The 19,967-nt window shown below is 25.4% G+C and overlaps 5 protein-coding genes across 5 annotated transcripts in view; 3 read left to right on the top strand and 2 right to left on the bottom strand.

The window, feature by feature from the left end:
• Positions 1-1,972, top strand: part of LOC409774 (proteoglycan Cow) — a 168,861-nt gene extending 166,889 nt beyond the window's left edge. Inside the window, exons 9-10 of the mRNA XM_393267.7 lie at positions 158-384; positions 457-1,972. Of these exons, the coding sequence (XP_393267.5) occupies positions 158-384; positions 457-587 (358 nt within the window). The 3' untranslated portion in view covers positions 588-1,972. The remainder of the gene's footprint in view (positions 1-157; positions 385-456) is intronic.
• An 815-nt stretch (positions 1,973-2,787) lies between these two features.
• LOC409773 (alcohol dehydrogenase class-3) lies at positions 2,788-5,732 on the bottom strand. The gene is made up of 7 exons (XM_393266.6): positions 5,514-5,732; positions 4,873-5,116; positions 4,572-4,792; positions 4,206-4,422; positions 4,005-4,135; positions 3,621-3,895; positions 2,788-3,549 (listed from the first exon to the last, which is right to left on the bottom strand). The coding sequence occupies exons 1-7, from the start codon at positions 5,532-5,534 to the stop codon at positions 3,525-3,527; spliced, it is 1,134 nt and encodes a 377-aa protein (XP_393266.1). The 5' UTR covers positions 5,535-5,732; the 3' UTR covers positions 2,788-3,524.
• Positions 5,733-6,454: 722 nt separating this feature from the next.
• Positions 6,455-7,422, bottom strand: LOC100578188 (phosphatidylinositol-glycan biosynthesis class F protein). The gene is made up of 2 exons (XM_003249335.4): positions 7,285-7,422; positions 6,455-7,213 (listed from the first exon to the last, which is right to left on the bottom strand). The coding sequence occupies exon 2, from the start codon at positions 7,193-7,195 to the stop codon at positions 6,497-6,499; it is 699 nt and encodes a 232-aa protein (XP_003249383.1). The 5' UTR covers positions 7,196-7,213; positions 7,285-7,422; the 3' UTR covers positions 6,455-6,496.
• Positions 7,423-7,496: 74 nt separating this feature from the next.
• Positions 7,497-14,897, top strand: LOC726989 (E3 ubiquitin-protein ligase listerin). The gene is made up of 22 exons (XM_026440042.1): positions 7,497-7,690; positions 7,998-8,207; positions 8,281-8,547; positions 8,628-8,743; positions 8,824-9,178; positions 9,257-9,444; positions 9,555-9,690; positions 9,789-10,475; positions 10,554-10,764; positions 10,845-11,190; positions 11,270-11,759; positions 11,839-11,954; positions 12,023-12,176; positions 12,273-12,451; positions 12,531-12,714; positions 12,783-12,957; positions 13,057-13,399; positions 13,470-13,616; positions 13,810-13,940; positions 14,019-14,422; positions 14,503-14,670; positions 14,752-14,897. The coding sequence occupies exons 1-22, from the start codon at positions 7,646-7,648 to the stop codon at positions 14,809-14,811; spliced, it is 5,112 nt and encodes a 1,703-aa protein (XP_026295827.1). The 5' UTR covers positions 7,497-7,645; the 3' UTR covers positions 14,812-14,897.
• Positions 14,898-15,124: 227 nt separating this feature from the next.
• On the top strand, positions 15,125-18,083 carry LOC726980. Its single transcript, XM_026440041.1, has 4 exons — positions 15,125-15,276; positions 15,765-15,964; positions 17,406-17,549; positions 17,764-18,083. Exons 1-4 carry the CDS (start codon positions 15,270-15,272, stop codon positions 17,848-17,850), a joined length of 438 nt encoding a protein of 145 aa, XP_026295826.1. The 5' UTR covers positions 15,125-15,269; the 3' UTR covers positions 17,851-18,083.
• Positions 18,084-19,967: the final 1,884 nt, after the last annotated feature.

Genomic DNA, 19,967 nt, shown 5'->3' with positions numbered 1-19,967 from the left:
TTCATTCTTTCATTCCTTTATTTACTTTCCTTGATCTTTCTTATATTCCTTTTGCATTGTAAAAAGTCTTAATATATATTAAAAAATGTTATAGATAGGATATTTTAGAAGATATATATATAATACCAGGCATTAATATTTGACAATCCTTTTTCAGAGACATCTTTGTAAGTGGCCCAGAATGGTGTGGATGCTTTTCAAAGGCAGAACGCCCCTGCGCAGCTGTACGTAAACGATCATCACCCGACGTTGCACCTGCTTGTGATTCTCGAGGGTATTATCGAAGCACCCAGTGCCATCGTGGCCTGGGACTCTGTTGGTGTGTGGATCCTCATGGTGTGGAATTCGCTGGGACTAGAACACGTGGCAGCAAGCCAGATTGCGGTAAATTCTAATTGTGTCAACTGGTAAAACGTTCAAAGCGATATTATAATACTTATCATCGTAACATTCCAGACACGATCGTGAACAAGATCAGCAACGGTGGATTAAAGACGAACAGCGTGGATTTGGACGACGACGAAGACGGTGGGACAGATTCTGCCCAGGATCTCGAAGGGTCCGCCGATCAGCCATTAGACTTTTAGATTCCTTAGAATCAGCCAGCGACAACAGAAACGGGAGCAGCAACTTAACGTGATATCGAACAGCCGGACGACACGATTCCTCTTGTAAAAAAGGAGAATTGAAAACCGTTCTCCCGGTTGTCCACTGATTTCGAGTATCGCCGTTGTGATTGGAGGTGTCTTCAAATGAAACAGGTCGGCGTAGGCTGCGACTCACGCGTGAACCTAAAAGTCAGAGGAGCAACGAAACAAGTATTAACAAGGATTAACGAGATGTGACACGAGCAGCGGATAACCTCTGGCATCGTGGTTGCACGACTTGAATATATTAAGTCCTCTTTGTCCATTGGTCATGATCCTTAACCCGAGAATGATCATTTTTTTATAACGATTAATTTAACATATTATTTTTGTTAATTGGAACTAGTTTTATAGATTGAATTTAAATGATGGATATTGTATAAATATTTTTTTTTTATTTTCTATTTTTTTCTTCTCTTTTCTTTTTTTTTCTTTTGTTCATAACACAAGTGCCAAACGGGTTAAGAAGCTGCTGAATCGAAGAATCGTAGGATGCTTGTACAGTGCAATAATTAAAGGGCTACATCGTGCAATAACAATCTCGTGTGACGCTCTATTTTAATCAAACACCCTATGCAGGAGATATCGATGTTCAACGCAGTGACAGAATCGTCCTTATAATTTTAATGAGATACGTTGTACCCTGTGTGCCTGTCGAGGTACCTCCATGCACAACTCTATAAATAATATAATTATATACTATTTATGCATTTACAAACTAGAAGTTTCGCGAGAGAGAGAAAGAGAAGAGAGAGAAAGAGAGAGAGAAAGAGAGAGAGAAAGAGAGAGAGAAAAAAAAACAATGCAATAGGAGAAAGGGAAAGAAGCTCATCCTTCATCGGGTAAAATTCACATGTCCACTCCACGACGTATAGAAATTATAATATCTTTAAAAAAAAGAAAAAAAGAAAAAAAAAAAGAAATACGAAAAAAGAAAGAGAAAAGAAGAAAAATGCTCTATGTAATTATGATTTCTAATTGCGCTAGATTAACGATATCTCGAATTATAATGTCTAAGCATAATATATATATATAAATATACATATAAATATATATATATATATAATACTGTCTATGACTTACGATAATACAGCGGACGAAAACAAGCTGGCTGAGAGAGAAAATCTGGCAGATCGTCAGCAGATGCGAAACGCGCGTCTAATACAATCTTAGAGAGATGCACACGCTTGAACACGTAGGATATTAAACAGAAAAGTATTTGCATAGTCCGAATCACGAACATAGATTTAATTGAGCTCTCTCGTTATAAAAACACTGATTCGCTGATTCTTAACACAAGAAAATATACGCCGACAGCAAATATAGATTTCTGTCTCCACGCTTATTTATTTTCTTCACGCTAATTCTTCTTCCACTATTTTTATCTTTTTTTTTTTTTTTTTTTTTTTTTTTTTTTTTTTTTTTTTTTAATTTTCTTTTCTCTCGTAGCCATCTTGCGTTGCGAGATTTAGTGTAAGATATATTGCATAAAAAATGACCTATTTCATACTCGCTAACTAAACTGAATCGCAGTTTAATCACGATGAATAAAAATAAATTACATATTCTATTTTTTAATTAATATTCAATTTTTAATATTTATAAAACTTTCTACTTTCTTCGAAAATTTATTTCTTTTTATTTTTTTTTTCTTGTATTATTATTAGTATTGTATAATATTTTATCGTAATTGATTGATCATATATTAATTTATTAAAATCAAGTACAAGTATATAAAGTATATATTGTTCATGTTATCAACGAACACATCGTGATTTGTCTGCGTTTACTGTAATTATAAGTATTTTTACTTAACAACTTTTACTTAACGAGTGTGTGGTACACCGTAGGTTCTAGAGTATAACATATAATCCGTAGAAAACTGATCGGTGTGACTATGTGAATATGCCCTAGTATTAGACGGCAATTTACGTAGGAATAGCCAGTGCAAATTATATGTATCTCTTGTCTTAGAAAGGAGCAAAAAACATGGAGATTATGTTTTTAAATCTAGATTATGCTTTATTTCATTTTAATTTGTTTATGCTCCGATATATTATTAATTAGAGATACATGTATTCCGAATTTAAGTACTTACTTATATTCTCATTAAAAAAAAAAAACAAGATTTACTCTAATCTTTTTTACAAATACTTGATCGATAATATTAATATATCAAATAGAAACTATCAGTAAAACATATTTACACCGAAACTAAATTTTTCCGTTTTATTATTCTGCATAAACTGTTTGAGAGTAAATTTTGCATTTTAACAATTAACATGATAGGTGGCCACATCATTTTCAGAGATTTAAAATAACATACAATAAGAATTCATAGAAACTCTCCGTGCCATTGAACATTTGGTGTACGGGAACCTCGTCCGCGAAATAAATTAATTAACGTGTATACTCTTTGCTACGTTGAGCGCAATTTATATTCCGCCTGAATTATTACCGTCGACCTAGATTAACAAATATATTAACTTCAAACAAACATAAATAGTTTTACCAAAAGTCTTGCATATTGTATATACATAATTATATACAATGAAAAATCATCGTCTATGATCTTCGTACCGTGATGATTTTGTAAGGTATGCACTTGGTCAAAGCGTAAAGAATTTTTACTTCATTCCAGAGCTACTATTAATATTTCACCAAATTGGTATTGTACATGTGGCTGTAAGAATTCTTTATGAATAAAGATTGTTGTAGAAATCTGAAGACTACAATCACTTCGAACCTAATTAATTACAGGAATAAAAAATTATATTTATAAGGAAATATATTATCTTTATTTATATGTAAAATGTTTTACAAATGTTTTAGTTAAAATATAAATGATATAAAAACTTATAAGAATTTATATGCTTTTTAATATTTGAGCACAGCTCTTAAACTGTAATAAAAAAAAATAATATTTTAATAATATTTTAAATGATTCATTAAACAAAAATTATTGAAACTTACCAATTGCCTGAGTGCAATAAATCAAAACCTTCATTTATCTTTTCAAAGGGTAGAGTATGTGTAACAAATTCATCAAGTATTAATGATTTTGACATATATTCTTTCACCAATTTAGGAACACTTTCTTTAGATTTCCAACCACCAAATGCAGTTCCTTTCCATACACGTCCTGTTACCAACTGAAATGGACGAGTACTGATTTCTTGACCCGCTGCAGCTACACCTACAATAACGGATGTACCCCAACCTTTATGACAAGATTCTAATGCAGCTCTCTAAAAATACGATATTAATTTTTATTAATAAATAAAATCAATAAAAACAATATTAACAAAACAGATTCAATATTTTGTTGAAAATTTTGATGTAACAATTAAAACTTACCATAGTATTCACATTACCAACACATTCAAAAGTATAATCTAATCCACCATCAGTTAGTTCTATTAGGACTTCCTGAATTGGTTTATTGTAATCTTTAGGATTAATAAATTCGGTACATCCAAATTTTTTAGCTAAAAAATAATAATTGTTTAATAATATCTTATATTTTTGAAAAAATTTTAATAAATTCTTTCATCTTACCAACTTCAGATTTATTTGGATTCACATCTATTCCAATAATACGTTTGGCACCAGCTTTTTTACAACCAAATGCAACTGCCAATCCAACTGCACCTAATCCCCATATAGCACATGTACTTCCAGATTCTACTTTAGCAGTATTTAAAGCAGCACCATATCCAGTAGATACTCCACATCCCAACAAAGATACTTTATCAAGTGGTGCAGTAGGATCAATCTATTATATAAATTTTTTTTAATAAATTAATATAAATTTTAATCATTATATTTCATTATTATAATAATAATTTAATAAAATAAATGAATAATTTAATAAAATAAATGAAATAGTTAAATATAATAGTTTATTTTATAAAATAAAAATACCTTAGCAAGAGAAATATCTGCAACTACAGTATATTCAGAAAAAGTAGAACAACCCATGAAATGAGCAAGAGTTTGACCTTTGCATGTAAATCTAGAAGTCCCATCAGGCATTACACCTTTGCCTTGTGTGGTACGGATCTTACTACATAGATTTGTTTTTGGGGATTTACAAAATTTGCAATCCCCACATTGAGGAACATATAATGGAATCACATGGTCACCTATAATTTTGATATATAAAATTATTTAATGGTTAAATAATATAATATCCAATACAATAAATAATATAAAAATATAATACCAGGTTGAAATTCTGTAACTTCTTCTCCTACACTTTCAACAATACCACTACCTTCATGACCAAGAATACAAGGAAAAATTCCTTCTGGATCTAATCCATCTAAAGTATAAGCATCTGTATGACATAAAGCCACAAATATAATTTTAATTCTTACTTCATGAGCTTTTGGAGGTGCAACTTCAATTTCTTCAAGTGAAAGAGGTTCTTTTTCTTTCCATGCTACAGCAGCTTTACATTTGATTATCTATTATATAAAAAAATTTTAAATTTATTTAAATACATAATTTATTAATAATTAAATTTATATCATCACTTTTAATTTAATAAAATAATTTAAATTAAATTTATATCACTCTTAATTTAATAAAATAACATAAAAATAACATATATATAATTTTTATTATTAAATAATTTTATAAAACTTATCAAAAATTAATTATAAGATAATATATATAACATAATAATAAAATAACATAAAAATAACATATATATAATTTTTATTATTAAATAATTTTATAAAACTTATCAAAAATTGATTCAATATAATCAATATATAATGTTTCAAAAAGAAATAAATTAATATTTAATTTTTATTTAATCGTAATAATAATTCAAAATAATTTATCTAAAAAAATAAATACCTTTCCAGCAGTATTCGACATAATTACAAAACTTTTACTGAACAATATAATAAAGAATTTTATTAATTCTTTATAAAAATAAGGAAATTTATTAAACAATATTTCAAAAAGTATTAATTTTTCTAAATATTGATAACAATTTATCCATTTACGATAAAATGAGATGACTAAAGTCGTAGTTGCGATTCTATTTCGATACTACTGGCATCATCAGTGCTTCTAAAATTTTTATAAAAAAATTGTACTATAATTCTATAAAAAAATTATCAAATAAATTTTATAATCTAAAAATAATTTATAAATACATTAAATATATAAGTTTTAATATATATTTTAAATAAATTATTACTTAAAAAATATAATAATTTTATTTCATCAAGTATTAACATATTTGTATATAAAAAATATATATTATAGAATTTCGCATAATTTTATAGAGAAAAATAAAGTTTATAGAGAAGATCATCATTTTTTAAGGATAATATTCATTAAAGTTTGCATTTGTATAATTTATTGATTACATTCTCTAATTTATAATAAGTTTATAATAATCTTTACAAATCGAGTTATATTATTATTAATCATTAACAAATTGCATCATTATATAAGAAGTTTTTGTAATTTGACCTAACATGACTTTTTTTATAGATAAGACTTATTTTACATGGAAAAATTTATATTTTTAAATTTTTTCATAACTTTTTCATAAATTTATAAATTACTTTTTAACATATTCATTATATTGTATAAAGTAGTTTTAACAAGTTTCATGTCATTTATATAAGATTTTTTAATAATATATCATATAAAAAATTCTTAATAAAATTAACACAATAAAAGATATTTGCTCTAAAATTTTTTTATGAAAAATCAATTTATTAAAAACATATCTTAATCATTTGGAAATAAATTATTGCATAAATAAATAAAATATTAACTCATTCATATTATTAAATTTTATTTCTTTATATAATTATTAATGTTTATCTGTGAACTTTTTTACCTAATCTTAATATAAATAATATTTTTACAAGAGTAATAAAATGTGCAATTGTATAGCCAAAAAGAGCACCTAAAACACATGGAATTGGCCAAACTTGCCATGGTCGATCCCAATCTAATGGAATTACAATAGCTCCTAACCATGTACCCAAAAGAGTACCTTGTATATTTATTTTTATAGCATCAATTAGAATATTGCCTTTTTGTGACTGTGCTCCTGTTAATATTTCTAATGCTCCATCCACTCCTAAATGTAAACTTGCAGGAACAAATGTAAGAGTAGTCAATGTTGCAGTAAGCATAGTAGTTTCTTCATGATGCATAAATACTGGTGCACCAAATAATATAATAACAATGTAGTATATAATAGATAGAAGAAAACCAGCCAATAAGAATTTAAAGATTTCTTTCAAATATTTATACCAAATTTTTTTAGCTTTTGAAGATATTCTTGATTCAGTTTTTGTTATAAGTATTGATTCAGAATGAAATATAGGAAACATCAATTTAATTATTTCTGCGAAAAGTAAAATTAATAATACTGGAATGAATTTGTATTTTCCCACATTATATAAATTATTATTTAAGCTAAGTAATATTAGAATTCCAGGAAAGTAAATGCAAGTAAATGAACAATATGACAATAGCAATCTTTGACTCAATTTGTTTCCAACACTCATCTTCTTTATTTCCTTAACCTATAATAGAATGTTTTTATTTTAAAAAAATACAAACTATTTTTGATTATATTTAATAATTTTTTACTTGCCTCAAAATAAAATAATCCTTTCTAATTTAATAATCAATACGATATTAATTTTATGCGATATATCATCGTGTTTTGATATAATTTCGCTTTTTGAAACATTTAATAAGATTTTCGTGCATATTAATCTTTAAGAAAAATATTATAAAGATATATAAAAAAAATTAAAACTGCAAGTTATTCAAAATTTTTAATTGAATGAGAAAAAATACATTGATAAAAAAACATATAATACAAACTGTATATAAAAGATCAGCTGTTATAAACGTGGTATCTATTTACTACTTTACGAGTGCAAATTTAAATGAACAAAATTTATGTGTAGTTTCATCATTTTTTGTTCTTTGTTGTTCTTATAATTATCATGGGAAAGAACAAACAAGCACAACGAACCAAAAATAATGCAAGGGTAAGAAAAAGCTTATATTATTAGTAAAAAATTAATTTTTATAAAATTATAGGTTAAAATTTATTATAACAATTTTTCTTAATTTAAAATTATTACAATATTTTTACTTAAAAAATTAAGTAATAATAAAGATATAAAATTATATTTTTTAATAATTATATAATAAACAAAAAGCTTTAATAAAATTTTTTATATTTAAATTAAATTGGTATATTATTCAATATATGACTTATCAACAAAAATTTTTAATTGTTAATATTTTATCATTATCATCATTATTATTATTTATTACTATTATTGTTTATAGCCATCAAATAGCAGTAGAAGTGCAGAACTATTAGGCACTTCAATACCAAATTTTGTTGGTTTCTCAGCTGTAAAAGATGGAGGATATGTACCTGTATTACCAGGTTTAACTCTTTGCAATACTAATGAAATTGAAATGAACAATGTTGATAGTAACTTTCAAATAGTATTAAAGAAAATGAATAAGAAAGATTCAACAACTAAATGCAAGGTAACAAATAATTATTATTATTTAAATAAATATGATGTTAAAATCAAAAGTATTTTTTAATTTAATATTTCAGGCTTTACAAGAATTTGCTATTATGTGTAAAGATTCAGAAATATCAGCTGTGGAAGGAATGTTACCATTTTGGCCACGATTGTATTGTGCCTTAGCAATAGATGTAGAACACAGAGTAAGAGAAACTGCTCAATTAGCACATGCAGCTGTTGTAAAACGTGTAGGCAAGAGTATAGCATTATATTTGAAACAATTAGCAGGGGCTTGGTTTACTTCACAGTATGACACATATCCTCCTGCTGCATCTACTGCTAGTAATTCATTCAATGTAAATGATTATCATTTAACATAAACAGAAATTAATGGAAACTAAATTATTTTTTTAATAAATCTTTTTTTTACACATAGGATACATTTCCATCAAAAAAAAATACTGATGCTATTATATATTGTCAACATGAAATTGTAACTTATATCTGTGATAACATTACTGTTCATAGTGCTCAGACTTTATCTGTACAAAAGTATGTTTTTCTTAAATATTCTAAATTCTATAAATGAATTTAGAAAGAAATATTATAAAAATTATTGTATATATTCTTAGGAATCTTACTACAGAGGAAATGGAAGCAAAATATCAGAGAGTACTAATATCTAGTTTACAAGGATACAGTATTTATTTAAAAAAAGTTCCTATTCAAGAAATTGAAAAAATATTTGATATTCATAATAAAATTATAAGCAGCAATAAATTTTGGAAATTAGTTAAAAATGATGCTTTTCCAGTGAAAATTGCTTTTTTTAATGTATTAACATCAATGATTGAGAATGCTAATATATTATTACAAAATGAAAAAAAAAAAACTGTAACAACAATCATGAATAATCTTGATGAAACAGAGCCTGCATTATTGTCAGCTGTATGGGAATCTGTGCTTGTTACTATAAATAAAATAGAAGTAGTTATTATTTATATATATAATATTTGATATAATAATGAAATAAAATTATGATATTAAATAATATATTATATTTAGGATTGGTATTGTGTAGTAAGTATTGAAAAATTAGTACTACCGAAATTATGGCGTGTTTTACGAAGTGGAGGACAATGTTGTGCTAGTATTGTTTATCCGAATTTATTACCTTTTATCAGTCAATTTCCAAAACTCAATGTTGATTCTTATTATTTGTACATAAATTTTTTCAACAATATGCGACAAGGGTAATCAATTAATTGAATCAAATATTTTATTATATATATATATATTATTTTATAAATATTATATTGCAAGAGATAATAAAAAATGTGATAATTTTTTAATTTTTTCGTAGATTTTCCGTAAAAAGTGTACAAATAAGTCGTTCGGAAATGCTGGCAGTAACAACATCGTTTATCGAATGTTTACGTTATTCTATTCTTTTAAATGTTAATAATCAAGATTTAAGTAATATGCTGCTCAAAGAACAGGTTTTTATTTTATTTTTCTATATTTACATTATATAATTTCTATAAAAGAAATATTACAAATATTAATTAATTTAAAATTATTTTATTAATTATTTCAGCTCATACCAGCATTAGAAATGTGTTTAAAAGAAAATAATCAAATGAAACAAATACTTTTTTCTGAAATTACTCATTTAATACGATATTGGAGTAAAAATCGATATAATCATGATTATAAATCTTATTCTTATTTGATACAAGAGTTTTGGAAGAATCTTAATATATTATTTACTTCGCTTGTAGATGCTAGCGAAAATTCCGAAATATTTGATATTTCAGATACAAATAATTCTCAAATAGAATTTTTAATTACATTAAAGACAGCTCCTATGCATAGTCGTAAAAATTTAAAAGTAAAATTCTGTAATGCAGAAGAAAATATAATGAGTCAATCCCAAATACAAAATATTGAAAATGATGCTGATACTGAATTTCTTTCTGAACTTAATAACTTTGTTAATTATCTTTGTATAAAATATTTTAACCAAATCACTGAAAAACGAGAAAAAAAATATATCGCATATTTAAATAAACTTATAATATGTTTCGAAAGCGATGAATTGTTTAAAAATTTATCCGAATTTCTTAAAATACATATTAATTTCCTTAATTTCTGTAATGAAATTTTACGAGATTGGTTACTGGAGCAATCAAAAGAAACTGAACATATAATAGAATTAATTTTTAATCTTATGAAATATATGAATCATTCTGAAAGAAACGAAATTTTGAAATCATTGACAGAGGTAAATATGAATTTTTTATACTTAAAGATTTATATTAAAAATATATTTTTTATTATATATTTTTATTTTTATTTTTAGTTTGATGATATTATAATTACAAGAAATATTATTCAATGTGCTTTATCTAAAAAACATAGAAATGATATTATAATAAAAAAATGGTGTTCACAATCTAAAATAACTAGTTTATTGATAGATATAGCTAAAGAAATTGCTTTAGGCAATTATTCTGATCTTGAAAAAAATCAGAATCTTATTTTATTAGCTTTTGAACCTCTAGATGATGGCAGTAAGTTCTTATTTATTTTAATTAATTATTTATTTTAATTAGTTTCTATTAATAAATTATTAATCATATATATTTTTTAGATTTATTAGTAGAAGAAGAAGGAATCAATGAAATTATATCTATACTTTGCAATTCATTCTATGAAATAGATGAAATATATTTGTTAGATTTTGCAAAATTAATTTCTTGTATTGTTCCATTAATGTGGACTCACAAAGAAATATCTATTGGAGCAATAGAAATATTAAATACACTTTTTGAATTGCATTCACATGATTATTTTAATAATAATTCTATTTTTGTTAATACAATGCAAGATGTATGGAAAAAAAGTCTTCTAGAAGCTATTCAAAAACTTTCACAATCAAGATTTATTGATTTAACCAAAAAATTTGCCTCTTCTATGTGGAAGAAAATATATAATCAGTAAGATTGTGTGTTCATTATTTAATAAAACAATTCAATGTATTTTTCATAATTTTCATTATGTTTTATTTATATTTAGAAATGAAGAATATAACAAAGAAATATTGATAGACATAGCAGTTGATTTTGTTGAAATTATACTTGATAACAAAATTTATATAAAGGAAGACTATGCAGAAGAAATTATTTTAACATTTTTAACAGATTCTGATATAAAAATGTGGATGGCTGAAATAACTGGAATAATTATGTATGGTGAAGTAATAACTGGTGAATTATATGTATCATCTCTTGAACAAAAAATACAAATTCATCAGAAATGTATATCTATTGATATAACTTGTAATACAATAACGGATCATGTTGAAAACTGCTTGAAATGGGCATTGTTCAATATAAATTTATTGAATAATTTATGTTTGAGATTCATCAATGAATATAAAACAGAAAAATGCAGTATTGAAAAATTTTCAATACATGATTTGAATTTACCAGGAATTATAAATATATTAATTAATATTATATATTCGATTATTTTAGGCAAAATTTATTCCAAATATTATAAATCTGTAAGTAACTCATTATAATTTATATAAAAATATTTAATTTCAATAATAAAGAAATATTCTATTGAATATTTATTTTCAGACTAAATACTATTACAATGTGAATAAAACTTTAATCATTGTACAAGATAGCTTTAAACAATTACAAATATATATAAATGAAAATATATTTAATGACATTTGTGATTATATGAAGATGTAAGAATAATTTAAATATAGTTTTAATAATTGAATTATTTTATAATCATTATTTATTATATTTGCAGTAATTTTTCAAAATATGGAAGTATGTTATCATATATAATATATTTCTGTTGTACTGAATTATATTCTAACAAAGAACCTAAACAATTATTTGAAAATTATAGAAGTAATGATATATTTACTATAAATGAAGAAATAACGTTTCAAAGTTTGCAGGTATTGTACTATTTTCAAAAATAATTAATTTTTAATTCTACACAATATATACAATATATTTATAATTCTATACAATAATAGAAGATTTGATTTCAGATTTTATCCAAATTTCAAGATTTTGAAAATATTTCAATACCAACAGATAATGATATTTTTGAATTAATAATAACAAGGAGTTTATTGATGAATAAGCAAGATAGTTCAACTTATTCTAATATTTTAGAAAAAATAATATCTTATGAAAAAGAAAATCCTTCATTATTAGTTCTTGATTGGTAAATTTTTAAGATATATATATATATATATAATCTGAATATATAGCACTTATATATAACATATTTTCGTTTTTTTTAGTGAAATCTCTCAAATTTCATGGGAAAAATTAAATTTACCTCTAGAACTTATTAGATTATTAACAGAACTCATAAAGAAAATACCTTCTAAGTTAACATATGAACATTGGAATTTTATTCTTATATCATTAGTGTTATGGCAACTTTCTATTATTAAATCAAAACAAAATGTTTATGATTTTAAGGTATGTACCATTTATATTGTTTAAAATCATGTATTGTTAATTTTTTAACAAAAATTCTTTTTTTATAGGTTTCTGCATTAACAGTAGCTGTTTGTCAACTTTATCATGCTCTTCAAATTTTAATTAACAAACATGAACAGGAACAAATATCAGATATGTCACCAACATTATTAGATGAATGGAAAAATGTTTTTGCCACTGATGTACAAAGTGGAATTATTCAATGTTGGATGTTTTATGCAGGTATATTTAAAAATCATCCATTCTCTCTCTCTCTCTCTCTCTCTCTCTCTCTCTCTCTCTCTCTCTCTCTCTGTAATTTATAATTAAACTTTGTTACAGAATCATACAATCAAAAAACAACAGTTTTGAAACCTGTTGTATTATTGGATTATTTAGGAAAAGCAATAAAAATATTGAATGGAAATGTAATCTTGAAAAATGAATCAAATGTGTCTCTTACATCAATTGTTAAATTAACATCAAAATTATTGCAATCTCCTGTACCCAGTATCCAATTAGGTGCATATCATATATTAAAACATACAGTTCCAGTGCTTGTACAACAGGATAAAACGACTGTTGAATTAGAAAACTTTGATGTAAATACTTTAAATATTAAAAAAATGGAAGATGTACTTCAGAATACGCAAAATATCGTAAATACAATTCTAATGGATTTTAAGTAAATATTACATATTAAGTGAATGTTTTTTTTTTACACAAAAAATACATTTTTAATATATAATTTGTAGATTATGCGATACTGTGAGTTGTACTATTCAACCATATACAGATTCTTATACTTACACTATTGGATATTTATTATCATGGGCTATCATTCTAGATATGTGTGCAAATGCTCATGGAGATTTGTTGTATCAATATGCTGAAATACTTAAGTAACTATCTATAATTACTTATTTTTTATAATAGAAAAGTAATATATTATAAATATTATGATTATTATTATCTAAGCTTATCTATATTTATCTATATTATCTATATTGTTATTAAGCGTTATTTAAGCTTATTAATATTAAGCTTATTGATATTAATGATATTAAATAATAAAAAAACATATCTTTATTTCAGAGATAACTTTTTTCCCAATTTATTAAATAATATTTTTCGACTAATGCCCGTAGAAGTACTTCAAGATAATAAAAACAAGGGTACAAAATTAATGGAAATATTTTCTACCGAACCATGTTTAGACTTTGGTGGTACTAATATTTAAAGCATTTTCTTTTTTATTACATGTTTATAATTTTCTTTTAATGTTTATTCATAATATTTTATAGAAAATTGGACGGAATGGAGACTAGACCATATCGTATGTTGGTTATATACGAATAGTTTAAGATATCTACCAGTATTGGTAAGGCAATGGTGGAGTACTGCTGATAGTAGAGTCAGCGCTGCCGTGGATAAGATCACAACACATTATGTTAGCCCTATGCTTTGTCAAGAGGAACTTCTCAATAATAAATTACAAAATATTGAAAACATGCAAGTAAAAGTACATCCAACATTCCGTGAAGTGATAGCTTTATATCAAATGGATGATACAAAATTAGAACTTAATATTACATTGCCATCTAATCATCCTTTGGGACCAGTTAGCGTTGAACCTGGACAACACGCAGGTGGTACTGCGAATTGGCGGAATTGTCACATGCAATTATCCATATTTCTTACACATCAAGTAATAATGAATCAGAATTAAATAATTAAGCTTAATTGAAACAATTATTTAAATATTTATTTTGTCAATTTTTTTTATAGAATGGATCTGTTTGGGATGGACTTGCATTATGGAAAAGAAATTTAGATAAGAAATTCGCCGGCGTTGAAGAATGTTACATATGTTTCAGTATTTTTCACATAAATACGTATCAAATACCAAAATTATCTTGTCACACATGTCGTAAGAAATTTCATACTGCATGCTTGGTAAGTTTCTCATCTTTATTTTTATTGAAATTTTGTATTATTAATACAAAAATATTTATTTTTTTTATTTTTATTTTTCAGTATAAATGGTTTAGTACAAGTCAAAAATCCACGTGTCCAATTTGTAGAAATATATTTTAATCTATTATATTATTTATAAACAAAATTTGTATTTGTATTTAAATAAATAAAATAATATCTGTACATAATAAAATTAGCGAAAAAAATTTATTATGTCATTTTTCAGTATGTTTTTTCAATATGAAAAATATTAAAAAAATATATTTAAAAAATTGATTATAATATATTAAGCTATCTATAATGTGTTTCAATTAAGCATTATTATTATTATTATTTTTAAAAATATTTTCTAATATTTCATCATGAAAAAAATTATTTTTATTTGATAAGAAAATATTTTCAAGAATCATATCATTATTGATGATCAATTCATATTTCAAAGGAAAAATCAGTCACAGTTTATAAAGAATACAAATATTACAACATATGTATGATAAGATTACAACTGCTTTTAATCAGGCGTAGGTGAAAGATAAGCATCACTCTTTTTTGAAATTACACTTAAATCAAGTCTAAAGATGTCAGGTAAGTTACATTATAAAATTATTTAATTAAAATTATTGTTTGTATATATATTAAAATATTTCATTGATAACATAAATATTGATTAAAAAATTTTTAAAGAAAATTAAACGTAAAATAAAATATCACAAATTAGATTTATCGTAGATTAATAAAATTAAGAAAATATATATTGTACATCTCTATTTGTTTCTTTTTTCAGCCGAGAAATTGATTTGTAAAAAAACCTTATCAAGAAACAATTATCTAAAAAATTAAATCATAAAATTTGTTATATTTACATTTTTATTATTTACATATTATTATCTATATCATAATAAAATTTTTTTCACGTTAAATTACATTGAATTTATCTATTATAAAAAATATTTATGTATTGAAATAATTTTATTATAGTATAAATATCATTGCATCAATATTCTTTTTTATTAAATAATTTATTATATAACAATGTAAATAATTTGCAAATTAAAAAATTATTTTAATTAAAGTTTATAGGTGGTTGAACCGAAGCGCAGGGCAAGATTTGCCGAAAACTGCGATCGTCGGAGGTCGTGATATAGACGGTAGTACGATTTACGTTGGCAGAGCCTTTCACGAGGGTGACATGCTTCCAGCAAAAATAATCCCTGATAAAAATGCCGCCTACATATGTTATAATGGTGAAGAACATTGTAAAGACAATTTCGAAGTAAGTAAAATGTAAAAAATTGTTTTTTTCATTAAAATTATTCACTACTCGAATAAACAATAAAAGTTACATATATATGTACATATTTTCAGTAACATTTGAAACTTCTTCTAATATCTTACAAATATAATATATATAATAGTAATATAATAATTGTTATTAATAATATATAAATTAACAAATAATGATAATTCATAAAACATGTAAAATAAATTAATTTTTTTGAAATTACAAAATTACGAAATTATAAAATTAAGTTTTATAGTTTATGATGAAACATTGTTTCGATAACAAATTTATTTGAAGAAATTTATTCTTAAGCTATATGATAAGCTATATGATTAAAATAAGATGAAAGTAAATAGATATATACGATATAATCATGTTTCTGTCTCAATAAATCAATATTGCTTTTGCTAAAATTATCTTTATAATAAAAATAATATATATTAAAACAGTAAAAGCAAGAAATCTGAAGTCCATAATTTCAATAATTTTAATAATAGCTCTTGGATTTTAAAAAATTTAATTATCTTTAATATAATCTATAACTATAATCTTATTTTTCAATTTTAATAACTAATTTTTCAATAAATGAAATAATGTTCAATTCTAATTCAAACTTGAAAATTAATCAAAGGATATATAATTTTATTATTAAATTATAAAATTTAGTTTAAGAAAAATCGAATTAAAAATTTAATATATCATATCTCGTTGGATCAAATTAAATTTTTTCTGCAATCTAATCTCAATACCAATAAAAAATATTCCACTCCATCGTTCATTATCTTGCTTTTTTATCCTATGAAAGAAAAAGACAAATTATAAGTTAAAATTAAATTGTAAATGAAATTGCAAAGTTTGAAATGAGAATTTCAATAATTTCAGTAAATATTAAATTTTTCTGACAATGACTAATTTTCATTCTAATTATAAACAGTCTTTTTATGCACTTTTTAAACACGGAATCGTGATTTCATGTCAAGGCAAACATACTATAAAATTGAAACACGATTTATACGATTTGCATCAATCTTTAGCTCTCTTCAACACAATTTGGAATTAGTTTTTTCCTTGATTTCAAAACAAATTCAAGCTAACTAGGCTAGATGATTCAGATACGTCCCGATTTCTAATTCATTCAAACGATTTAATTTTAATTTTTAATTATGCCGCCATCATTATGAAGTACACGAATATCTTTTGAATCATGTTAAATTTTTTATATTGGAACATTTCATCAAACACTCGAGATAAGAAATTATAATTATTGAAAAATTAATATTTAATATTTCATTTAGATGGTGAAACATGAAATATCATCAAAATATTAAAATGATCATCGTATTTTTTTGAATGTTTCATGATGTTAAGGTGAAATTTTATTGAACTGAAAACTCTCTCTTGTTATTGAGACTCTATCTTATTTTTTCTGTAGGTTTTGTGTCAAGGAGAATTCGCATGGGAGTTCTGCAGCAATGGAGCTGTCCCAAGTGATGCGGTAGTCGCAGGACAGACCTCTAGTGGAGAACCTCTGTATGTTGGCCGTGTTCTCCATAATGGATCCCAAACAGTTGGCAAGGTCGGAGTTTACTATTTCTTTTGTCGTACAGGAAATCTGTATACTTAATTTAACATTGATTTTAATCGAGTTTGACACGTATTATGTAAATTAGAATAAATGATACTGCACCTGAATAAATAACATATTATCTTAACAATGTTTAACAATGAGATTAAAAAAACAGAAGAACGATCATTGAATATATATATATATATATATTTTTTTTTTTCAGGTTCAAGCCAGTCACGAATGCTTGTACATACCTTTCGACGGCGAGGAATTATCTTTCAAAGATTACGAAGTTCTTGTAATTCATTAAGTAAAATTAAAATTAACGAAGAATCGCATTCGACTAAGATTTTTATTAAAAAACTGTAGTGTTCGTTTTTAAAAGAGAAAGAAGAATATAAAACGTTGTTTATCATTTCTTATTGTTTTGACTTGCAATAAAACACTTGCATTTTGATACATGTGTCTCTTAAATGCAACAACGAACAGTTAAAATATCCACGATTCATTTGAAATCGGAATAAATCGATAAGATAAAATTAAGAATATTTATATTTCTTATTAATCATATCTCACCATTATGACTCATAAAACTCATAAATACTCATTAAACAAATAACAAATTGTGTAATCACTAGAAATATTGTATCCTAAAATAATCGAATAGCTGTAGGGGATAAAAATTTTTAAAAATTGAACGCATTAGATGGATATAATTTAAATTAATATAATATATCATCATATAAATATAATAATAAAATATTTCCAAACGATTCTATCATTGGATCTGTGTTCAGTTTCAGATTTTTATACTCATACTTATTGAAAAATCATTTGAGAAATCGAATTTCTTCCTTCCCCCTCGTAATCTTATATCAATTTATATCAATTAAAACGAACGATTTCGATGATGAAAAGGGAAGGACGAGCGAAGCATGGATTACCAGTCCCTCTCATCGTCGAGCCGGTCTGTTCCGAGTTCATGCACGCGGTGGCAGCGGACGTGCCGGGGAAACACGAAAACAACGGGGTCTGTTACGGCTCTGAATCGAATATTTTATAGCATTGCTCGAATTACGAGCATTACTCACTTGACGACGTCATACGATCAACTTAAGAGCCAGGGCCGTAACTCACCCACCTCTGTGATCTTGTCACGAGTTCCTTCCACGATTCTTGCGATTTTTTTTTTTTCTTTCAGCCCTCCCTTTGCAAGCAAGTATCCCTCTCTCATCATCCATATCATGGAAGTCGCTTTATATTGAATTCGTCGAGTGAAAAATTGATCATTTATATTTCCTTTATATCGAAACGTTCGTTCGCGGCATTGATGAAATTTCGATGGAAAATCGAGGATCCTTAAAGAAAAAATCTTGAGGCCGTAGTGCGGCGAAAAAAGTGTAATTGCCAATTCGTCCCAATTGACCGGCCAGTCGTGGCAAAATCGTGATCAGAGGATAGGAAAGGTCCGTTAGTTGTCGAGGATATGCATATATATATGTATTTAACGTTGATCTTTAATTTATCGTTCTAGGTGGCCTCACGAGGGAGGGAACACGGCCCTGCCTGAAATAGGCTCCAGCTGTTGAAGACAAGACAGTTGTGATTATTTTATCAACAAATTGCCACATTTAAACGGCACCTCATCTCTGCCCTACCAGAGAACAAATAGTTTTCAACGTTTGCTCCTAATGTTTACGCGTATTTTCGAGGGAGAACGAGAAGGGCGCTCTTTTTCTTTTTCTGATGATGTACAAATTGACGAAGAGGGATGAAAGAGGATTTGATCGAAATTTTAAAAATGGTTTTTCTTTAAATCGTTAACCGTTAAATTTATTTCATTCGACACGTTATTGAATGTAATAAGTTGGATCGATATCTTATCACGAATTTTACAATATTTTATTTGTAAAGAGTCACTTTACTTCAAGGAAGTAAAACCAGATTTTCATGGAATATTTTTTTTTTTTTTTTAGAGAACGTTAAGGTTACATACACGTACATTCTCGTGATGTATCTAATAAAAGTCCAAATAGAGGAAAAAGAACGTCGAGCAGGGACAAATAAGTGTTTGCGCTTGACCCATATTCCTTTAAATTTGTAAAGTGAAACGTTTGAGAAAGACAAAAAACTAATCAATAATTTAAAAACCTAATATCCATTAGAAGGAAATAAATTCTCAACCAATATTGTGAATTTCAAGATACTTTTTTTTCATTTGTACGAATAAAATGAATATGAAGAACACTTCATAATTCCTCGATCCTTTTTTTTTCAAATCAAAAATCACACTCGAATAATAACAAACGCTCGAATAATTCGTATGATCGATCGAGATTTGAACGAAAAATCTTAAAATCAGTGAAAAATGTCAAAAAATATAACACGATATTAAAAATTAAGAAAAAGAAATTACCCAAATTAAAT

Source organism: Apis mellifera, linkage group LG4 (genome assembly GCF_003254395.2).
Source record: "Apis mellifera strain DH4 linkage group LG4, Amel_HAv3.1, whole genome shotgun sequence".
Lineage (NCBI taxonomy): Eukaryota > Metazoa > Arthropoda > Insecta > Hymenoptera > Apidae > Apis > Apis mellifera.
Note: the sequence above shows the minus strand (reverse complement) of the source record. Positions and strands in the feature narration are given on the sequence as shown.